This window comes from Hemiscyllium ocellatum, chromosome 17 (genome assembly GCF_020745735.1).
Source record: "Hemiscyllium ocellatum isolate sHemOce1 chromosome 17, sHemOce1.pat.X.cur, whole genome shotgun sequence".
Classification (NCBI taxonomy): Eukaryota; Metazoa; Chordata; class Chondrichthyes; order Orectolobiformes; family Hemiscylliidae; genus Hemiscyllium; species Hemiscyllium ocellatum.
The window spans coordinates 40,630,483-40,650,925 of record NC_083417.1 but is presented as its reverse complement, the minus strand read 5'-3'; the positions used below and the strand labels follow the sequence as shown (position 1 = coordinate 40,650,925).

General features: G+C 39.4%; 1 protein-coding gene across 1 annotated transcript in view; it reads left to right on the top strand.

The window, feature by feature from the left end:
* The window catches only part of itfg1 (integrin alpha FG-GAP repeat containing 1), a 245,573-nt gene that overhangs the window by 19,279 nt on the left and 205,851 nt on the right, over positions 1 to 20,443 (top strand). The window contains exon 5 of the mRNA XM_060837695.1: positions 8,182 to 8,262. Coding sequence (XP_060693678.1) covers positions 8,182 to 8,262 — 81 coding nt within the window. The remainder of the gene's footprint in view (positions 1 to 8,181; positions 8,263 to 20,443) is intronic.

Here is a 20,443-nt window from a genome sequence, read left to right as displayed (position 1 = left end):
TGCTGTAATATTGATTGGAAAACATGAAATTCAGCATCTTTTGAAATTCTTTGGAAAGATATTTGAGAAACCCTATGAGTTGCCTGTTAGATGTATTCATGTTGTGATTTTTTTTTGTTTTTAAATTAATTCATGGGATTTTGGCATCACTAGCTAGCCCAGCATGTATTGCCCATTCCTTGTTTCCCTTGAGAAGGCAGCAGCAAACTGCATTCTTGAACTGTTGTAGTTCACGTGCTATAGGTAGGCCCACAATGCCGTTAGGGATGAATTCCCAGGATTTTGACTTAGTGACCCTGAAGGAGCAGTGATGTATTTCTGGGTTATGAAAATGTTCATGATCTGGATCTTGGTATGCAGGAGACAATACCCAAGTTTGCAGATGACTCACAACTTAGATAAATTGTAAACTCTGAGGGCAATAGTGTGGAACCTAAAAACGATATTGGCAAGTTGGTGGAATGGCCATGCAGTGGCAAATAAGGTTCGTTGTACTTTGGAAGAGCACTGAAAGATAAGTAGTGGATGCAATTTTAAAAGGGGTGCAGGAGCAGTGAGGCATGATTGTATATATGCACAAGTTATTGAAGAAGACAGGACAGGTGAAAACCACAATAATTAAAGCATATAGTTCTTATAGTCTATGCCCCCATCAATAAATCTAAAATCAGAGAGATAATGTTGAATTTATAAAAAAACACTTGTTCAAACTAATCTGGAGTATTACATATGTTTGTGGGTGCCACATTTTGGGAAAGATCTAAATGTATTAGAGTGCAGAAGTGATTTCCGAGAATGATTCCAGATTTGAGAAACTACTGTTATGAGGATTGATGGAAGACATTGGGACTGTTCTTTCCTGGTGAGGAGTAGACTGAGAGGAGATCTGATTAAAATTTTTAAAATTGTGAGCAAGCTGGGCAGCATAGATAGGGAGAAGCTGTTTCTGCTTGTAAATGAATCACGAATGATTTAAACCAATGCCTTCTCAATGTGAGAAAACAAACATCTTCAAACAGTGAATTGTTAGGGTATAGAATATGCCTAGAAATGTGCAGATTGAATTAAGGTACTCAAAAGGGCATTTGATGGTATTTTGTTGTGTAATGGTGTGCAGGGATATGGGGAAAAGACAAGAGATTGGCACGAGATGATGGAGCTTGACTAGATAACATTTGGTGCAGGCACAATGGGCTAAATGGCCTCCTGCATCATCAGAATTCTGTGATGCTATAAAGTCAGGGTGGTGAGCACCTTGGAGGGAAACTGGCAGGTGATGGTGTTCCCATATATCCGTTGCCCCTGTCCTTAGAATCATAGAGATGTACAGCAGACCCTTCGGTCCCATCTGTCCATGCCGACCAGCTATCCCGACCCAATCTACTCCCACCTGCCAGCATTCTAGATGGTAATAGTAACGGATTTGGAATGTTATGGACTAGGCTAGACCACTCGAAACATTCATGAACAGGCAGCCTAGACCATAACTTTGCAACTTGTTTCAGTAAGTGTACAGTGAAAATTACCAGGACTCAGTTAGCGAGGTTGTCTACCAGGTTTTAATACAGAAAAACGTTTATTCACAAAATTACACAATGAAACACAAAAAAGAATAAAAATCTCTGACAGAACTCAGTCTATCCAAACTAGCCTTAGTTATGCTGCTTTGAATATACTCTACAGTCCCAATAAGCAAACGCCCTTAAAGACCGGTTTAAAAAAAAGTGGAACCGATGCTTTCAGGTTGAAGTTAGAAAGAGGGAGGGAGAAATTCCACATAAGCACACTGTTGAGTTCCCAACTAGTTTTGGACTAAACTGCTCAGCTAGAAGATTAGATTAGCTTAGATTCGATTCCCTGCAGGGTGGAAACAGGCCTTTCAGCCCAACTAGTCCACACCGACCCTCGGAAGAGTAACCCACACAGATCCATTACCCTCTGACTCATGCACCTAATACTGGGCAATTCAGCATGGCCAATTCACCTAACCTGCACATTTTTGGACTACGGGAGGTAACCGGAGCACCCGGAGGAAACCCACGCAGACACTGGGAGAATGTGCAAACTCCACACAGATATTCAGCCGAGGCTGGATTCGAACCTGGGACCCTGGTGCTGAGAGGCAGCAGTGCTAACCACTGAGCGACAGTGCCGCCCAGAAAGCTGACTACTCCCCCTCCATTATACAGGTCACTTCTGAAACATGACTACTTTGGTCTGAAGTCTCATTTGCATACATATAAACAAAAAGGACTCTGAATACTCTTTAACCTCTGTACCAAACTAGTCTAATCGACACCGGGAGCATTTATGATCTCTCTTGAAAATAACCAAGGACATAGTATCCTTGAGGAAAGGAACAGCTTTTAGGAAAACGTGAACCAGCTTTATGACAGGAGGATGCTGTATAAGACCCTGAGGAGAATTTCTGCAGTGCATCTTAAGAGAGGGTACACACTTTTGCTACTGTGTGATGGTGGTGGAAGGAGTGACTGTTTTGTGGATGTGTCAAGCAAGTGGGCTGTTTTGTCTTGGATGCTGTCTAGCAAGGCAAGTGGTTTTGGGCCTGGAAGAATACATCACACTTCTGACTTCTGCTTTGTAGATGATGGCCAGGCTTGGGGAGTCAGGAGGTGAGTTATATGCCGCAGTGTTTGTAGTTTCTGCTCTTATAGCCACAGTACTTGCAGAACTAGTCCAGTGTCCCTTCTAATCAATGGTAACCTTTTATAGTGTTGTTAGTCGGGAATTCAGTGGTATTGCCATTGTTTATCAAAGGTTGATGCTTAGATTCTGTTTGGTATTGGAGGTCATCCAGGTCTTGCTGCATGTGTTTGAGGAGTAACAAATGGTGCTGAACATTGTGCTGTCAACAGCGGACCTCCACTTCTGACCTTATGATGGAGGGAAGGTCTTTGAAGCAGCTGAAATAATTGGCCAAAGGCACTACCATGAGGAGCCCAACAGGAAGTGCTCTGGTTCTTGTCCTTGAGCTTAGATGACTGATCTCTAGCAACCATCATCATCTTCCTTTGTGCTAGGAATAATTCTAAACAGATGAGCGATTTGTTTCTTTTTGGAAATGTGGCAGCTGAACAGTTTATAGCGGGTCTCGTGAACAAGAACAATTTGATAATCTGTTTTACTGTTGTTGGTTAAGGGCACAGGAAAATCCTCCTGCCACCCTCAAAGCAATACCTTGGGATTTAACGCCTTCACAGGGTTGGAAGAATGAGCCACGACTTATTGTCTCAACTAAATGGCCTCCAACATTGTGGTATTCCTCAAGTTTGCACTGGAATGTAACTTCGAATCTATAATCTTCCAAGTCAAAAATGGGGAAGTCCTCAATGAGCTATAGCTGATTTAAGCAAAATACTTGTGTATTAGCCCTGCAAATCTCACCATTGAGCATGCAAACAACATTCCTTCTCAGCAGAAACTAGTTTACCATCAAATGTATGTACTTTTATTTACTCCGATCGTATTATTGTATTAAATGGTACAGCTTAATTGAGAGGCCAAATGTCCTGATTTGATTCATAATTTTTTCCTCCATTCATGGATGAGGGTGTCGCTGGTTAGGCCAACATTTACTCCCCGCTCCCTAATTGCCCAGAGGGCTGTTGGGAGTCAACCACATTGCTGAGAGTCTGAAGTCACAAATACGTCAGACCAAGTAAGGATGGCAGTTTCCTTCCCTAAAGTAGATTTGTGAACAATGTGGTCTTTTCCAACAATTGACAATGAATTCATAGTATCAATACATTTTTAATTACAGATTTTCTTTTGTTGAATTCAAATTCCACAATCTACAATGGCAGGATTCAACCCAGAACATTATCTGGGTCTCTGGATTAACAGTACAACGATAATACCACTCAGTCATCACCCCATCTTTGTGGATGGTGGTAATTTTTTTTTACCCTGCTTGTTACTTTTTTTTAAGCAAACAAATTATCTAAACTCTAGCTTTGTTGAAATGCATTCACTTATGCACAAATAGATATGGCTGAAGAAGGTCCTGATCCTTGCTTTACTTCTTTCAAAAATCTCTGAATATGGGGAGATGAAATGAATTGATTGTGTTTTTTTTAGGATTTTATGTTTTGTTTAGAATATTGTAGATAATTTCCCCTGCTCATGTACAATTTGTTACAGCTGTCAAATGTGAGCCAAGCTTTCAGAGCATGGTGTTAGATGTGAATGAGCCCAAGGTTTTCTGTGTGAGAAGACAAGTCTTAATAAAAATATTCATTGTTTTCAGTTTTGTAGTTATAATACACAGTCTGAAAGAACTACATAATTATTGAGTCAGCACATTGTGGTAGAGGTTTGCATTCCAAGAGCCCTCTTCACTTGTTCCTGAATTTATATTTGTGAATAAAAGTAGGTTTTGTTATATTTGTTAACATAAGAAAAATGTTGATAAAGCACTGTAGCGTTTCATGATAATTTAGAAAGCTACCAAGTAACCTAAATGCTGCAAGCTGTCATCACTTTGATTACGCACTTGCCCTATATGTAATGCTATGCTATGCTATTCACCTGAAAAGAAGTCAGTACTAGATAAATGTCCAGTATTCTTCCACCAGGCTTTTTATACATGTAAGAAACAGAGATTGGGATGGGTCCCTTTGTCCTCATCCATTCAAACTCCCTCCACATTCAATAGATAGTTTCTACTACCTGTTAAGCATTGTCACCATAAAATTCCTCTTATCTCCCTGCTCTCCACATTCTGAAAGGATCGATCCATTTAGGGCATCCTGAATCAATCTGCCATTACACTTAACGCCCTGTCCCCTTTCGACAGCACCCTCATGTAGATATGAAATGCAGCATCTGCTTTTTCACCACCACCCTTTTTTTTTCACCACCACCCTTTTTTTTTCACCACCATCCTTTTTTTTCACCACCACCCTTTTTTTTCACCACCACCCTTTTTTTTCACCACCACCCTTCTCTCAATCCAGAACCGAAATACTCCTCCCATCTGAAACAGTGAATTACTTTCAAGTTAGCATACTCCCTTTGCTGTTCACAATGTGTCCCCTCTAACTGGCCTCACCAAATGCAGATTGCATGATTACTTGCAGACCAAAATTGCAAAGCAAATGTTAGTTTCCAGTTCTTGGTATTTCTAATTTTCCACTTAAGTATCTCTTTTATTTTCTATTCAAAAATATTTTAAATCCACACCTAATGTAAGTAATGTACTGCTTTGTTAACTTTTGATATTTTCTCATTTCTACTTTTCGTTTAACTAAACAGATTGGCAGACTTACTTTTTAATTAAGTTTATGTTTGATATGTGATGAATAGTAATTTTATAAATAGGGAGCAATGTGGTCAAGAAATAAATTGATGAAGCATAATTTGGTTGATTGTTTTGTGACAGTTGCTTTATAAATGGCATGCAGTAGAGGCAAAACCAAGGGATTTGATCACAATTTATGTCCCATTGATAGCTTTAGCATTTTTCATTCTTGAAGGTTGTAACACTTCAATAATTTTTATTTGGTGCATGATCAATCGGGATTTTGTTTCGTATTTGTTCATTGGCTATGGGTGTTGCTGGGTAGGACAGCATTTGTTGTCATCCCTAATTATCCAAAAAGGAGTTAAGAGTCAACCAGTTTCCTGTGGGTCTTGTCATATCTGGATCAGACTAAATAAGGGTGACAAATCACCTTCCCTAAAGGACATCAATGAACCATAATGGTTTGTCAACAATAGTTTCATGATCATCATTAGACTTTTAAACTGAATTTTCAAAAAATCTGCACTTGCTCATTGGAATAAAGCTGAACAAACTTCAGCATCTAAGGAAATAATTAATACTTAATATAATTATTAATTATGTAACTTGAATATATTAATGTGATGTATCTCCCATCATTTGGATACTTAGACCACAAATTTGAAAGACTGATATCTTTTAACTTCACTGTTAGAATTAGCTATTGAAACCGGGTCAGTCCTGTCATTGGTGTTTAGATACCTGCACAATTAAAAGGCTTAATAGTGCATCAAATGTAAATCTGTGAATTGGCTTTTAAATGAGATCATGGCAAAAAAGACACAGCCAGTGTCATATTTTTTGAATGTTTTAATTATGAATCGAGCAATAGTGATTTAGCAAAGATTAGGAAATTCCATTAAGAAGCAACCAGTTCGCATGTGGTAATTTGAGCCAACCATGTTGCCTGTATTTTTTTTATTCAAATTGCTCCAGCTGGATGAGCACCCACAGGCTTTGAGAACTGCGTGGGTTTCCTCTGGGTGCTCCGGTTTCCTTCCACAGTCCAAAGATGTGCAAGTCAGATGAATTGGCCATTCTTGACAAATTATTTTTGAGGAAGACCAATACATTTTAGGGTAAAATTTCACTCACCAAAGAGCACCACAGTAACTTGTCACTTGGCTTTCAGAGTTTACAATGTTTATATCAAGATGTGAACAGTGCAAAAAATGACTTGTAATGTTCTTGCAAACAACAATGATTGACTGGAATTTGTTTTAGAGCAATTCACTTACCCTTATTATCAAATTTGTTTTAAGAATTGGTTTTACAAAATTTTGTAACTGCTTTCCCTTCAAGTACCTTGCATAAGTTATGATGTAAGAGTTCTATAGTACCTTGGTCTGTTTAAGTGATTAGCTATACCATTCATGTCCTTGTATTTGCCACAAGTTAACAAATCTATTTGGTAGCATGGTATGCATAGGGAAAGTTTGCCAGCAAATTCAGGCTTAAATTTGTTGTTTCTCTAAGAGTTAACTCCTGAGAATGTTTAAGGCAAAAGTAAGGACTGCAGATGCTAGAGATCAGAGTCAAGGTTAGAGTGGTGCTGGAAAAGTACAGCAGGTCAGACAGCATCCGAGGAGTAGGAAAATTGATGTTTCAGGTAAAAGCCCGAAACGTTGATTTTTTTTTCCCCTGCACCTCGGATGCTGCCTGACCTGCTGTGCTTTTCCAGCACCACTCTAATCCAGGGAATGTTTACCTTGATGAAAGTAAAACATCTTTGTTACCACCTTAGACTTCATTTTATGGATATTAAAAACTTAATCAGCATATGATGGTTGGGGACTGGTAGCAATTTAAATCAGTGGATGCTGGTAAAATTGTTACCGTTTAAAACATTTTCAATTACAGCACTAACTTGAATGCATTTGTGGAATTGAGGAAAGATTTGATTAAATAGAAGCCTGTATTAAATGATATGATGTATGTTCATATACATAATTACAGTATTCATATTGTGATTGTATTGCATATAAATTTGAAATGCAAAGGGGGAAGATACTTAAATTTTCAAACTTAATTGGATTACTGTTTCTTGATTTTCTTTGAAGGGGAAGTAATTTTTCAGACTATATATTTTTTTGTTTAGCTTGTGGCAATGCATTGTGAAGTCAAACTATTCATGCAGATCTCTAATATAAATGTAGTGTGCCTGTATCATAACATGTTTCAGCAATTGTTTTTGTGTTCCCTTTTTGAGTTTGCTGGCTATTTTATTAAATTTATGATATTTCTTTTTAGTCTATAATTCCACAAGTTGCAAATTCAGTTAGTGGAATATTGCAGATAAACATCGATCCACTATTTTCAGAAAATAGGAAATAGTGAATTGGAACGTTTGAGAACTGCTTAAATTAAATACCAAAAATGGCTTTTAGTTGTTCTGAGAGTTACACCAATTGGTACTGACATTCTGTATGATATAGGGTTTTTTAAAAAAAACTGGTCACAGTACCCAGCTGTCCGATGGACGTTGTATAATGTATTTGCCATAAAGCTATTGAAGTTAAGACAGTCGTAAGTTTCAACAGTGAGTGTGATCATTTTGCTATCAAGGCTAATTTAGGGATATGAAAGCAACATGGATAAATGGTGATCTGATGCAGATCGGTCATGATCTAATTAAACGGTAAAACAAACCTGAGGGAATAAATAATTCTGTTTGTGTTCCTGTTTTCATTTTTACTTTCTTAAAAATAGCGTTTTCTCCTTTTTCTGATGTAGTACACAATTTTCCTGCCATGCAGTACAATTGTGATGAAGTGTGAAAGGTGTTGCGTTTTTCAATGTTTGACTTAATTTGATTGAAAGTCTTGGTTATCTGGTCCCTGAAATTATATTTGGCTAAAGTCATATTTATTCCCTTTCAGTTTTAATGGTGATATGATACCCGACATATTTGGAACCATCAAAGGGAACACAAAGCCACAGATATGCTCATTGATTGGAAGGTAGGCACTGGCATTCACATTGCATTCCATTCAAGTAATTATGTTTAAAATAGATTTAGCTAGTTTCAGCTCCAACCACCTGAATTTTTTTTTGTAGTAGAAACAAATATCTGTTTATACCCTTTGTAGTTCTGTCAATTTGAATAAATAATCAATGCAGAATATCCTTTCATTGTTAACATGTACTCCATTTGTAGAAGTACAGTAAAAAGCTTTTACATCTGCCTCATTATGGCGACACCTTAGGTACAAGTACCTACGTACAATTCTTGGATGCAGCAGTGGAATAAAAGTAATTGCAGAGTTGAAAAATAAGTTAAAAATAGGACATAATTTAAAGGGTTGACATTAAAGTAGGAAATTTCGATAGATATTTCATTGTAGTAGCTCAGCGCAGAGCCTCCACATGTGGTCTGACTGCTTGTGAACGATCCCAGTCCAACAGCTGTCCCTGCTCATCTCCAAGCCCTGTCAGCTCCATACCGGTACTCAGCTGCTCCAAGTTAAGTTCCAGGACTGCCTCTCCTCCGGGCTCTGTCCAGGAGTTGCTGCCTGTGTGCTGCTCCGAGGCTGCTTCCCCATGCACTGCTCTGGAAATCGCAGGCCACGGTAACTTGCTGCTGGTGCTAAGGGAAGAAAAGAAGAAGAAAAGAGGGGAAAACACAAGGAAAAAAAGAATATAGGTGAGCAGAAGAGCTCCAGCAGAAGCATCCTTCTCTGCCGCCATCTTGATATTGCAATTAAGTTCCATATGAAGGAGTTAATTATTGAGCTGCTAATGGAATTCTGTCATCTGAATAAACCATGTCACTTCTACAAAATATAAATATTTACAAAACCCACATCGTAGCTGAAGCATTTGAATGTACTTTGTTGTCTGAATTATTAGAGTAAATTAAAATTACTATTTGAGTAAGTAAATAGCATGATCACTTTAGGGGGAAAAAGTCATACACACATGTGTTGTTCATTAATTTAAGCAAAACCTATTTCCAGACTGCATTCCAGTGTCAGCTCTGTTCTGTTTCTGAATGCTTTGGTTGGAGGATTACTCCATTCTTGTTGGATCTTTTTAAAGGTCCAAAAGACAATCCCATGCCTGATGAAACGTCAAGTATCAGGAATGTGTGCTGAAAACCAGGTCTGCCCTTCCTATCAAGCACCCTATACACCTCTTTTTTATGGACTCTAATGCCTGACCTTTTATTCCATTCTGTCTCACCTGCCGCCTAAATCACTCCACAGTCTTGCATCACTGAGGATGCATTACCAACTGCTACTAATGGCACTGGATGGGACACTGCATAGATCATACGTGTGATGATGCTGCTCCTTTAAACAAGGTTGTTATCCTTGTTTTTTTTTCCCTAGAGGGTTTGTAAACGCAGAGAATTCAGGAGCTCCAGGTTTGAAGGGTTTTAGGACCAGTTTGATTGTAGCTAACAAATACTGACGTGGGCAAAAGGCTTTCAAGATTTTTTAAAAAGCACTTAGAGTGATGTACGCCACAAAAACAGATCCTTCGATCCAACGCATTTATGCTGAGCCAGATATCCCAACTTAATCTAGTCCCACTTGCCAGCATCGGGCTCATATCCCTCCAAACACTTCCGATTCATGTACCCGTCCAGATGTCTTAAATGTTGCAATTGTACCAGCCGCCTCCACTTCCACTGGCAGCTCATTCCATACACACCACCATCTGTGTGAAAAAGTTGCCCCTTCGATCTTTTCTTTTCTTTATCTTTCCCCTCTCACCCTAAACCTATGCCCTCTAGTTTTATCCTATCCATGCCCCTCATGATTTTATACACCTCAATAACATTACCCCTCCGTCTCTGACGCTCCAGGGAAAACAGCCCTAGCCTATTCAATTTCTCACGATAGCTCAAATCCTCCAACCCTAGTAACATCCTTAAAAATCTTTTCTGAATCCTTTCAAGTTTCACCACTCCTTTCTGATAGGAAGGAGACCAGAATTGCACACAGTATTCTAACAGTGGCCTAACCAATGTCCTGTACAGCCACAACATGACCTCCCAACTCCTGGACTTAATATTCTGACCAATAAAAGAAAGCATAGCAGACGCCTTCTTCACTATCCTATCTACCTGCGACTCCACTTTCAAGGAGCTATGAACCTGCACACCAAGGTCTCTTTGTTCAGCAACACTCCCTCAGACTTTACCATTACATGTTTCAGTCCTGCTAAGATTTGCTTTCCCAAAATGCAGCACCTCGCGTTAATCTAAATTAAACTCTATCTGCCACTCAGCCCATTGGTCTATCTGATAAGATTCCATTGTAATTTGAGGTAACCTCCTTCGCTATCCACTATGCCTCCAATTTTGGTGTCCTCTGCAAACTTACTAACCATACCTCTAATGCTCTCATCCAAGTCATTTTATATAAACGATGAAAAGTAGTGGACCTAACTTGTGCAATGAAAGGAGAGTGGCCAGTTCTCCCAGCTTACCTTTTCTCTTCGTTAATTTGGTTTTAGCAGGTGGTCAGTAATGAAGCTGCTGGACCTAAATAAGCAAGTCCATGCTGATCCACCCTCTATGACATCTCTCCTGTAAGAACTTGTGTTGGATGTTTCTTTTCTTTTGCAAAAGGGTGTTTATGGGGATTGTTACAAGTATTTTAAACAGCGTCATTAAGTTGGAAAAAATTGTTGGGTTTTCAGATAGGTTAAGTTATTCAGTATTCTGTTCTCTAGTCTGTATTTCATTTGATAATCTTGCAAATAAATTCTGGTTTATTTAAAAGTCAGTGGTTGGGACAGCTGCATCACTCCAGGCATATCCACCTCACACCTGCTTAAAACAACTAGCAAAGTTAGGGTCCGAGCTACTTTCTTGAAACCTTTTGAGGCGGTCTGGCCTGTTCCATAACACACATGACCCAGACTGATCCATGTGCCTTTTTTAAAATTGTAACTTCTCCTGACATTCTGTTCTAATGCGTGTGTGTATGTTAAACGTCCATGCATTTAATAACTAATAAACTTTTATTAAAACAAGAAAATCCAATTAAAGTATTCCTTTTAAAAGCATAAATTCATTTAGTATGGGAGAATGATATCCACAAGGGAAAATATTTTATTTTAATTAACCCAGTTGCAACCAACTAAGAAACTGACCAAATACACAAGGGGAGCCGGTTCACTGTCCTTGGCATGGATCTAAACAATTTGGAAATCCTAACAAATTGGGGAAGCTTGCTGGAAACTGGACGTAGTAGCTGGCAAGTGTTAAGTAACATTTGCCTCGGACATATGAATAATTGTTTGGTTAAATTTTGTTTGAAATAATCATGTGTTGATGTTCAATGGCATTACCATCATTGAATCTCCCATTATCTGAAACCTGGAAGTTACTATTTACCAGAAACTGATGTGGACTCGCTGTATAAATACCGCATCTACAAGAGCAGGTCTGAGGCTAGGTATATTGCAGCAAGTGAATTTTCTCCTGATACCCAAACCTTGTCCACCATCTACAAGACGCAAGTCAGAAATTGCCAAGATGAATGCAGCTCCAACAATACTCAAGAAATTTGACACCATTTGGACAAAGTCTGTTTAATTGACATCACACCCACAAAAATTTCTTCCCTCCTTCGTCAATGCACAGTAGCAGCACGGTATACAATGTAGAAGATGCACTGCATAAATTCTCCAAGGTTCCTTAGACAGCACCTTCAGAAGTTACTATCCATACAACAGAATTAGCAGATACCATCAATAAGTTACTTTCAAAGCCATTCATAATCTATCTTTGAAAGTATATCACCGTTTCTTTGCTGTCGTTGGGTTAAAATCCTGGAGCCCCCTAATGATGATGTGGGCAGAGGTCCAAAACGACAGCTCACCATCACATTTTTCAGGGCAATGTATGATGGGTATTCATTGTCGATCTAGCCTGTAATTCCATTATCCTCTGAAAAAAGAAATTAACAGCCTGCAACCTGGCTAAAATCACTGACATTCAGCACTTATTGACATTCTAAGAAATAGTCACATTGTTGGATTTTATACTTCCTGATACTTAATATTGAACAAATTAGAGTCATAAAGTTATACAGCATGGAAACAGACCCTTCGGTCCAACCCGTTCATGCCAACCAGATATCCCAATGCAATCTAGTCCCACCTGCCAGCACCCGGCCCATATCCCTCCAAACCCTTCCTATTCATATACCCATCCAAATGTCTCTTAAATTTGCAATTGTACTAGCCTCCGCCACATCCTCTGGCAGCTCATTCCATGTACGTACCACCCTCTGCGTGAGAAAGTTGCCCCTTAGGTCTCTTTTATATCTTTCCCCTCTCACCCTAAACCTATGCCCTCAGGTTCTGGACTCCCCAACCCCAGGGAAAAGACTTTGTCTCATTTATCTTATCCATGCCCCTCACAATTTTGTAAACCTCTAAGGTCACCCCTCAGCCTCCAACTTCCAGGGAAAACAGCCCCAGCCTGTTCAGCCTCTCCCTATAGCTCAAATCCTCCAACTCTGGCAACATCCTTGTAAATCTTTTCTGAACCCTTTCAAGTTTCCCAACATCTTTCCCATAGGAAGGAGACCAGAATTGCACGCAGTAGTCCAACTGTGACCCAACCAATGTCCTATACAGCCGCAGACATGACCTCCCAACTCCTGTACTCAATACTCTGACCAATAAAAGAAAGCATACCAAATGCCGCCTTCACTATCCTATCTACCAGCAACTCCACTTTCAAGGGGCTATGAACCTGCACTCCAAGGTCTCTTTGTTCAGCAACACTCCCTAGGTCCTCACCATGAAGTGTATAAGTCCTGCTAAGATTTGTTTTCCCAAAATGCAGCACCTCACATTTATCTGAATTCAACTCCATCTGCCACGTCTCAGCCCATTGGCCCATCTGATCAAGATCCTGTTGTAATCTGAGGTAACCCTCTTCACTGTCCACTACACCTCCAATTTTGGTGTCATCTGCAAACTTAGTACCTCCTTATGCTCGCATCCAAATCATTTATGTAAATGACAAAAAGTAGAGGACCCAGCACCGATCCTTGTGGCACTCCACTGGTCACAGTACTCCAATCTGAAAAATAGCCCTCCACCACCACCCTCTGTCTTCTACCTTTGAGCCAGTTCTGTATCCAAATGGCCAGTTCTCCTTGTATTCCATGAGATCTAGCCTTGCTAATCAGTCTCCCATGGGGAACCTTGTTGAACGCCTTACTGAAGTCCATATAGATCACATGGAATTTGCAGTGCTTTAACTAAATGGGCTTCTTTGTATGTTTTTAATGCTTATTTTTAACATTTATCTGCTTCAGTAAAATACTTTAGGAATTCTAAAGCTGTTTTTTGGTCTGACTTGATACATGAATCTCTTATTCCATCAAACAAATGAAAGAACAGGAGTTTTGCCAATTTGTATTTTTCACTAATTTTCAATATAATTATGTCCATTCCTGATAGGAACTTGACATTCAAAAATTAATTGTAACATTTTGCAGCACCACAGTTTTAAAACAAAAATATGAAACATTTAGATCACTGCAGGAAGACTGCATTTCCTGAGATGTCTTATTTTAAGATGGGATGATGAAATAAATCTCCTGGCTTAGGTGGCACTAAAAGGTCTTGTCATTTTTTAGAAAAAGGGCAAAGGATTTGTCATGCAATCCAGGCCAATATTTCGCCTTCAATCAAACTATACAAACTGATTATTTATCTAATTGCTGTTTACAGGACTTTTGTGCATGCAAATTAAGTGTGGATTTTCCAATGCTGGAAAAGCAATTAGACCTCCAAAACATTTCCTTTACTTTGAGTTCTTTAGGAAATCCTGAGAACATAAAGGAAAATACTATACACCCACCTTATCTTTCCTTTTCTGAGACTGACAGATCATAAATAAAATGCAGTTCACCATTAAGGATATGAATGGTCTTTATCCCTTCATGTGTTAAACGTCTGTAAAGGATGTAAGCACCAATTCAGTAATGATGACAATGTTGTTGGACAAAGCAAATGGCAAACTACAACTTGTATAGTTTCTCCAAAGGATTTGATTTGCAATAATAGCAGGAACTCTGATTCATATTGATGCAGTGTGCTGTAGCGAAGTCAGAAGATCAACTTTGTTTTGATACAGTGATACTCTTGGGAATATAAGGGAAAAAAGACCTCCTTCAAGATGCAATATTGAGCCCTACTTTTAAAATATTAGCATGTTGTTACATGTCAGAACTTAATTAAGGTCAAAGATGTTAAGCAGAAAACTTTCCATTTGGAATAGATTTATCAATAAGAGGTCAAAAACATCACTTTCCCCACATTACGTAAAGTTCTGTGGAAATAGACTTCATTTGTAGCACAGTTTTATTTCTGGATATCTTAAATTAGCAAATATGTATTGCTTATGAAGGTCAGACAGATTGATAGCTGGCTTGGCTGACAAAATAAACTGGGTTTGTATTCACAAGTTTATAATGTTGGCCAATAATCTAATTAAGTTCTTTTAGAAGGATTTTTATAGCACGTGGAGAAATTGTTTTCTTTGGTGATGGAATCCAAAACAAGAAGATATGAAGAATAGGGCCAGGCCATTTAGGAATAAGGTCAAGGATCACATTTTTCATACATAGTATCATTTGTAAAATTTTAGTTACTTTGTTTGATCAACAGGTCATCAGTATAAGTGGTAAATAAGAATGTATATTTGTGTAGTACTTAGATGACCAGGAAATCATATAAGTTTCTAGATAGGGAAATATAGTAACCCCTGCAAGGTCCCAGAAATAGATACCTATCGAATAATCATAATAGTTAACTTTAATGTTTATTGATAAATGTTGCCCTGGAAAACCCCTCTGCTCCTCCTCAAACCGAGCGAGTGAGTCTTTTATTGTCTACATGACAGAATCTTGGCTTAATATTTCATCAAGATTTCCAGGTTTGTGCAAAGATTTGTAGCTCGGGTGCTCGTTGTTGTGGTTCTGTTCGCCAAGCTGGAAGTTTTTGTTGCAAACTGACACCCGGAAGCGGCAAGGACAGACCACGATAAATACTGGAAGAAACATCAAAGAAGTGCTTCGCAGGAGGCTCCAGAGCACTGATGATGTCTCCTAGCCAGGGGACGAAACGTTTGCAACAAAAACTTCCAGCTCGGCGAACAGAACCACAACATTTCATTAAGATGATGGTGCCTCTTACACTGCAAAATTACAACTGTCCTGCATTGGGATGTCAACTGACACAGGCTCAGTTCTTGCCATGGGTGCAAGCCTTATTCCCTGATTCAAGTATGAATAAGTAATCACTTAGCCAAGGCTGACGCCTGTTGATAGTTTTGTAATCCCAGCTGTACAATGCTGAACAGTGAATCTTTGTTATTTTGCTAAAGAATAAAGTGCATTGAAGATCCAAGGGTAAGAAAAGATGCTGCAGGCTTAAATTGAAACATCAAAAGTAGCTTCATTACATAAATTTGAACAAAACAAAGATAAGCAATAATCACTAAATAGATACACTGATCACAAAAGATAACTATATTTTAAATTATATTATTATATAATTAAATGCGGCTTTGCCTCCTTAAGAACATTTAAGTCCCACATAAGTTAATGGACAGCTGTGACCAAATGCACCACAACAGTTTAAATGGCTGGCAATCACAGCAGGTCAGGCAGCATCCATGGAGAGAAAGCAAATTAACATTTCGGGTCTGGATTGCTCTACTGTAGAGCTCTGAAGAGTCATCTAGTCTTGAAACATTAGTTTGTTTTCTCTCCCCGGATGCTGCCTGATCCGTTGTAATCTCCAGAATTTTTGTTTTCAGGATCATCCAGATATTTGTGACTCTGGATTATCAAATTTCAATAAACCTCTGTCTATCGCAAGGGATTCCAAATCTTCACTTTGCAAAATCTAGCCTCATAGTCATTCCAGCTTGGAATGCCTCAAAGACTGCGAACACCGTAGCAGTTTTTTTAAAAAAGTGTTGTGCCGACCTTTCATCCTACTCTAAGATCAAACTAATCTCCATACCCTTCATTTTACTCTTTGCCATGTGTCTATCCAAGAGTTGCTTAAATGTCCCTAATGTATCTGATTCTACTACCACTGCTGGCCATGCATTCCATGCCTCCACACTCTGTGTGGTTCTTTTTCTTCTTCCAAAATAAAATTTCTCCATAGCTCCTACATGGGTGCCAATGCCCAAGTGCAGGCATAGTTGTTAGACTAGTAACCCAGGCATCCAGGTAATATTCTGGGGATCTGGGTTCGAATCCCATTGGAATTTAATAAAATTGTGGAGTTTGAAGTCTAATGATAACAACAGAACAACATTGTTGCAAACCAATAAGTTTTTACTAAAAATGGTCTACACTTGACTGCAGAGCCACACAATGTGATTGCCTTCTGAAACGAGGTGGCTCATCTGACATAAACGAAAACTGTGAATATGATGATGGAAAACACAGCCCTGTCAACCCTGCAAAATCTTCCTTCTGAAATTAGTGCCAAACTTTGAAGAACTGTCTTTCAGGTTGGTCAAGATATAGTCATACTCCTGGAATCATACCTTCCATACCATGTTTGAGAGAAGGCCATCACCATTCCTGAATATGTCCTGTTCCTCCAGTAGCAGTAATGGTGACACAGTTGAGAAGGAACTGCCTAGCAGTTCTCAATATTGATTCCTCTTTTCCAGAGATGCCCTGTATCCTAAACGCTAATTTTCTGCCAATTTCACTCCATCTAAGATCAGGAAATGGTTGAGGCCACTGGCTCCTGTCAGATCTATGGACTGTGATGATATTCCGTCAATGGTACTGAAGATTTCTGCTCCAGACCTTGCTGCTGTCCTATAGAAACAGTACCAGTATTACTATGACAGTGGCATCTGCCCAAGAATTTGGAAAATTTCCCAGGTATATATAAAGTAGGACAAAACTAATATGGCCAATTTACTGTCTTTTCAGTTTACTCTCGATCATTAAAATATTGGAAGGTGCCATCAGGCAGCACTTGCTTAGCAATAGCCTTCTCGATTTAGGTTCTGCTGGGGTCACTCAACTTCTGACCTTCTAGCCTTGGTTCAAATGTGGACAATGGAGCTAAATTCCAACTGTAAGTTTAAAGTGACTTTGACACCAAGGCCACATTGCAGTGTGTGTGAAATGTAGTCATTTCAGCATGCTGTCTTCTAATTTTGATGAATTACTTTTAATGCCATGATTAAAATGTTAAATTAGGAATAATCTTTCACTTTAATATTTAAAAAAAAAAGGATTGTTTTCGGCACTCCCATTCCCATGCCATCCTGATTTAAACTTCTAATATATTCTTTCTTGCACAGAGGATTATGATCCTAGAACTCCCTACTCAACTATAGTCTGAAAATCACTTCACTACAGGACTAAGGTAGTTCAAAAAGGATTAATGCTACTTCTCAAAGGCAGTTAATGATTGACAATGAATGTTGACTTTATCAGCACATCCACATCCTGAGAAGTCTCACTATTGTATAGTTAGCTTTAACACCTGTTCTTGGGAAAATATTAGTGTATATTATAAAGGATGCATTTGCAGAGCAGTTGGAAACATATAATATGATCAAGCAGGCTCAGCATGGCTTCATGAAGGGAAAGCAAGCCTGACAAATGTACTAAAATTCTTTCAAGTTGGAACAAACAGGATAAGAAAAGGTAACGTAGAATGTGAGATGTATTTGGATTTTTAAGACATTTGATATGGTGCCACATATTATTCTACTTAAGATAAGAGCTCATGGTTTTGGAGCTAGTATATTAGCATGGACAGAAGGTTGGCTAAATAATTGATGACAGAGTTGGGATAAGCAGAGCATTTTCAAGTTGACAACCTGTAAGTCGTGGAATGCTATAAAGGATCGGTGCTGAGGCCATAATTATTTACGGTATATATTCATGACATGGATGAGAAAAGTGAATGGACTGCAGTCAAGTTTACATCAACGTCACCACTTGTCTTTCCACCTAATTTTGTGTCATTTGCAAAGAATCTGCAGGGAGATATAGACAAGTTAAGTGAATGGACAAAAACTTGGCAGATGGAATGTAATGTGGGAAAATGTGAGGTCAGACACTTCATCAGGAAGAACAGAATCACTGGATGTTATTTAATTAACTAAAGACTGTAAACAGTTAGAGCAGAGAGGGATTTGGGAGTCCTTGTGCAATTATCACAAAAAGCTAGCACCGATGCATGCTTCAGTCAACTACAGTGGGCAGTAGGGAAGTCAAATGAAATATTGGTTAATATTTAAAAGGGGATGAAGTATAAAATTAGAGAAATCTTACTAAAATTACACAAGTCAGACCACAGCTAGAATACTGTGAAGAGTTTGAGCCCTTACTTAGGGAAGGAGATGCTGGCATTGGAGACAGTTCAGGTAAGGTTTGTTCCAAGTGTGAAAGGAATGACTTATGGCTGGAAGTAGAGTAGGATGGGCTTTTACGTTATTGGAATTTAGAACAATGAGAGGCAGTCTTATTGAAACATAGATTGTGAGGAGATTGGACAGGTTAGCTTTGAAGAGATCATTTCCTGCTAGGCCTCTTTCTCCTCCTAGGGCTGTTGCAGCTAAGTCATTCAGTGTATTCAAAGCTGACAGAGTCCGATCTATAATCTGTAAAAGAATATAGGTTTTGCGGGAAAAAGGCAGGAAAGTGGAGCTGAGAATTATCAGGTCAGCTGTGATCTCGCTGAATGGAGCAGATTTGGTGAGCTAAATGGCCACCATGTGTTCCTGTGTCTTGTGATCTTATCTCCTCCATTATGAGAAGACTAACTTTGTGGAATAACCTCTCTGGTGTGCAAGTGTGAACTGAAACTTCATGTCACTTATCATTTTAACTTCTCGCCTTGATCCATTCTTACTTTTCTCCTGCCACAGTGTTCAAATGAAGTTCAATGCCACAATTGAGCTTAATGATCCCTTGATCTCCCATGTTTCATGGGGCATTGGCCATGATTAAGCTGATCAGCCTGTACCTTCCCTATGAAAAGCCCAGGCCCCCCCATAGTGGCAAAACCATGCAGATGGACAGCCAAATTCTACCTGAACCAAAGCATCATCACTGTCGAACCCCCAACCTGGACAAATCTGAGCAAATACAATCCTCCAGTGGAAGCCTGACATATTTACCTCAATCGGAGAGGAGAAAGTGCCAGTAATGCTGCAACATCTGGCCAGCCAGAGTAAGGAAGGCCAAGAGGAGCAGCCCCACTAAGCAGTGACCCAAGCATATTCTGGAGGTCCTTACATAAATTCTACAGACCCTTACATAAATTCTACCCAAAAACAGGTAACAGATCTATGGGCACCCTGGAATCATTGTTCAAATGTAGACCAGTGCAGACACTAGGCAGCCCACCCGCCTCACTACTGGATCCACTCCATCAGGTGAGCATTTTTAATTAAGAGTGAACAAGTCTGACTGTGGAAACGGCAGGAGAATCTCCCTGCTGTCAACCGTTGGAAAAGTCATTGTCAAGGCCCTCCTCAACTGTCTCCTCTCTGCGGCTGAGGCATTGTTGCTGGAATCGCAGTGTGGCTTCAGGCTACTGTGGGACACCATGGACATGATTTTTACCATGCAACAGCTACATGAGAAATACAGAGAAAAGAACCTATCCCTGCATGCGACATTCTTCAACTTTACAAAGACCTTTGACACCATCAACTGGGAAGCATTATGGAGCGTCATTCTCCTGTCTGGCTGCACCACCAAGTTTGTCACCATCCTTAGCCTGCTCCACGACGACATGGAAATCGTAATGATGAATCGCTCCATCATTGACCCATTCCTCGGTCAGATCAGTGTCAAGCAGGGCTGCGTCATCACTCCAACACAGTTCTTGATGTACCTCACTGCAGTACCTCATCTCGCCATCATCAAGCTCCCCATTGGAGTGGAACTAACTTGCAGAACCAGTGGGAAGTTCTTCAACCTCTGCCATCTTTAAATCAAAACCAAAGTCATTCCAACTAATGTTGTCAAGCTGCAGTACATGGATGATGCTTGCATATGTGCAAACTCCGAAGACTATCTCCAGATCATTGTTAGCGCCTTTTTATGGAGGCATTTGGGAGCATGGACATCTGCACGATGATCCTCCACCAATGTTTCTGAT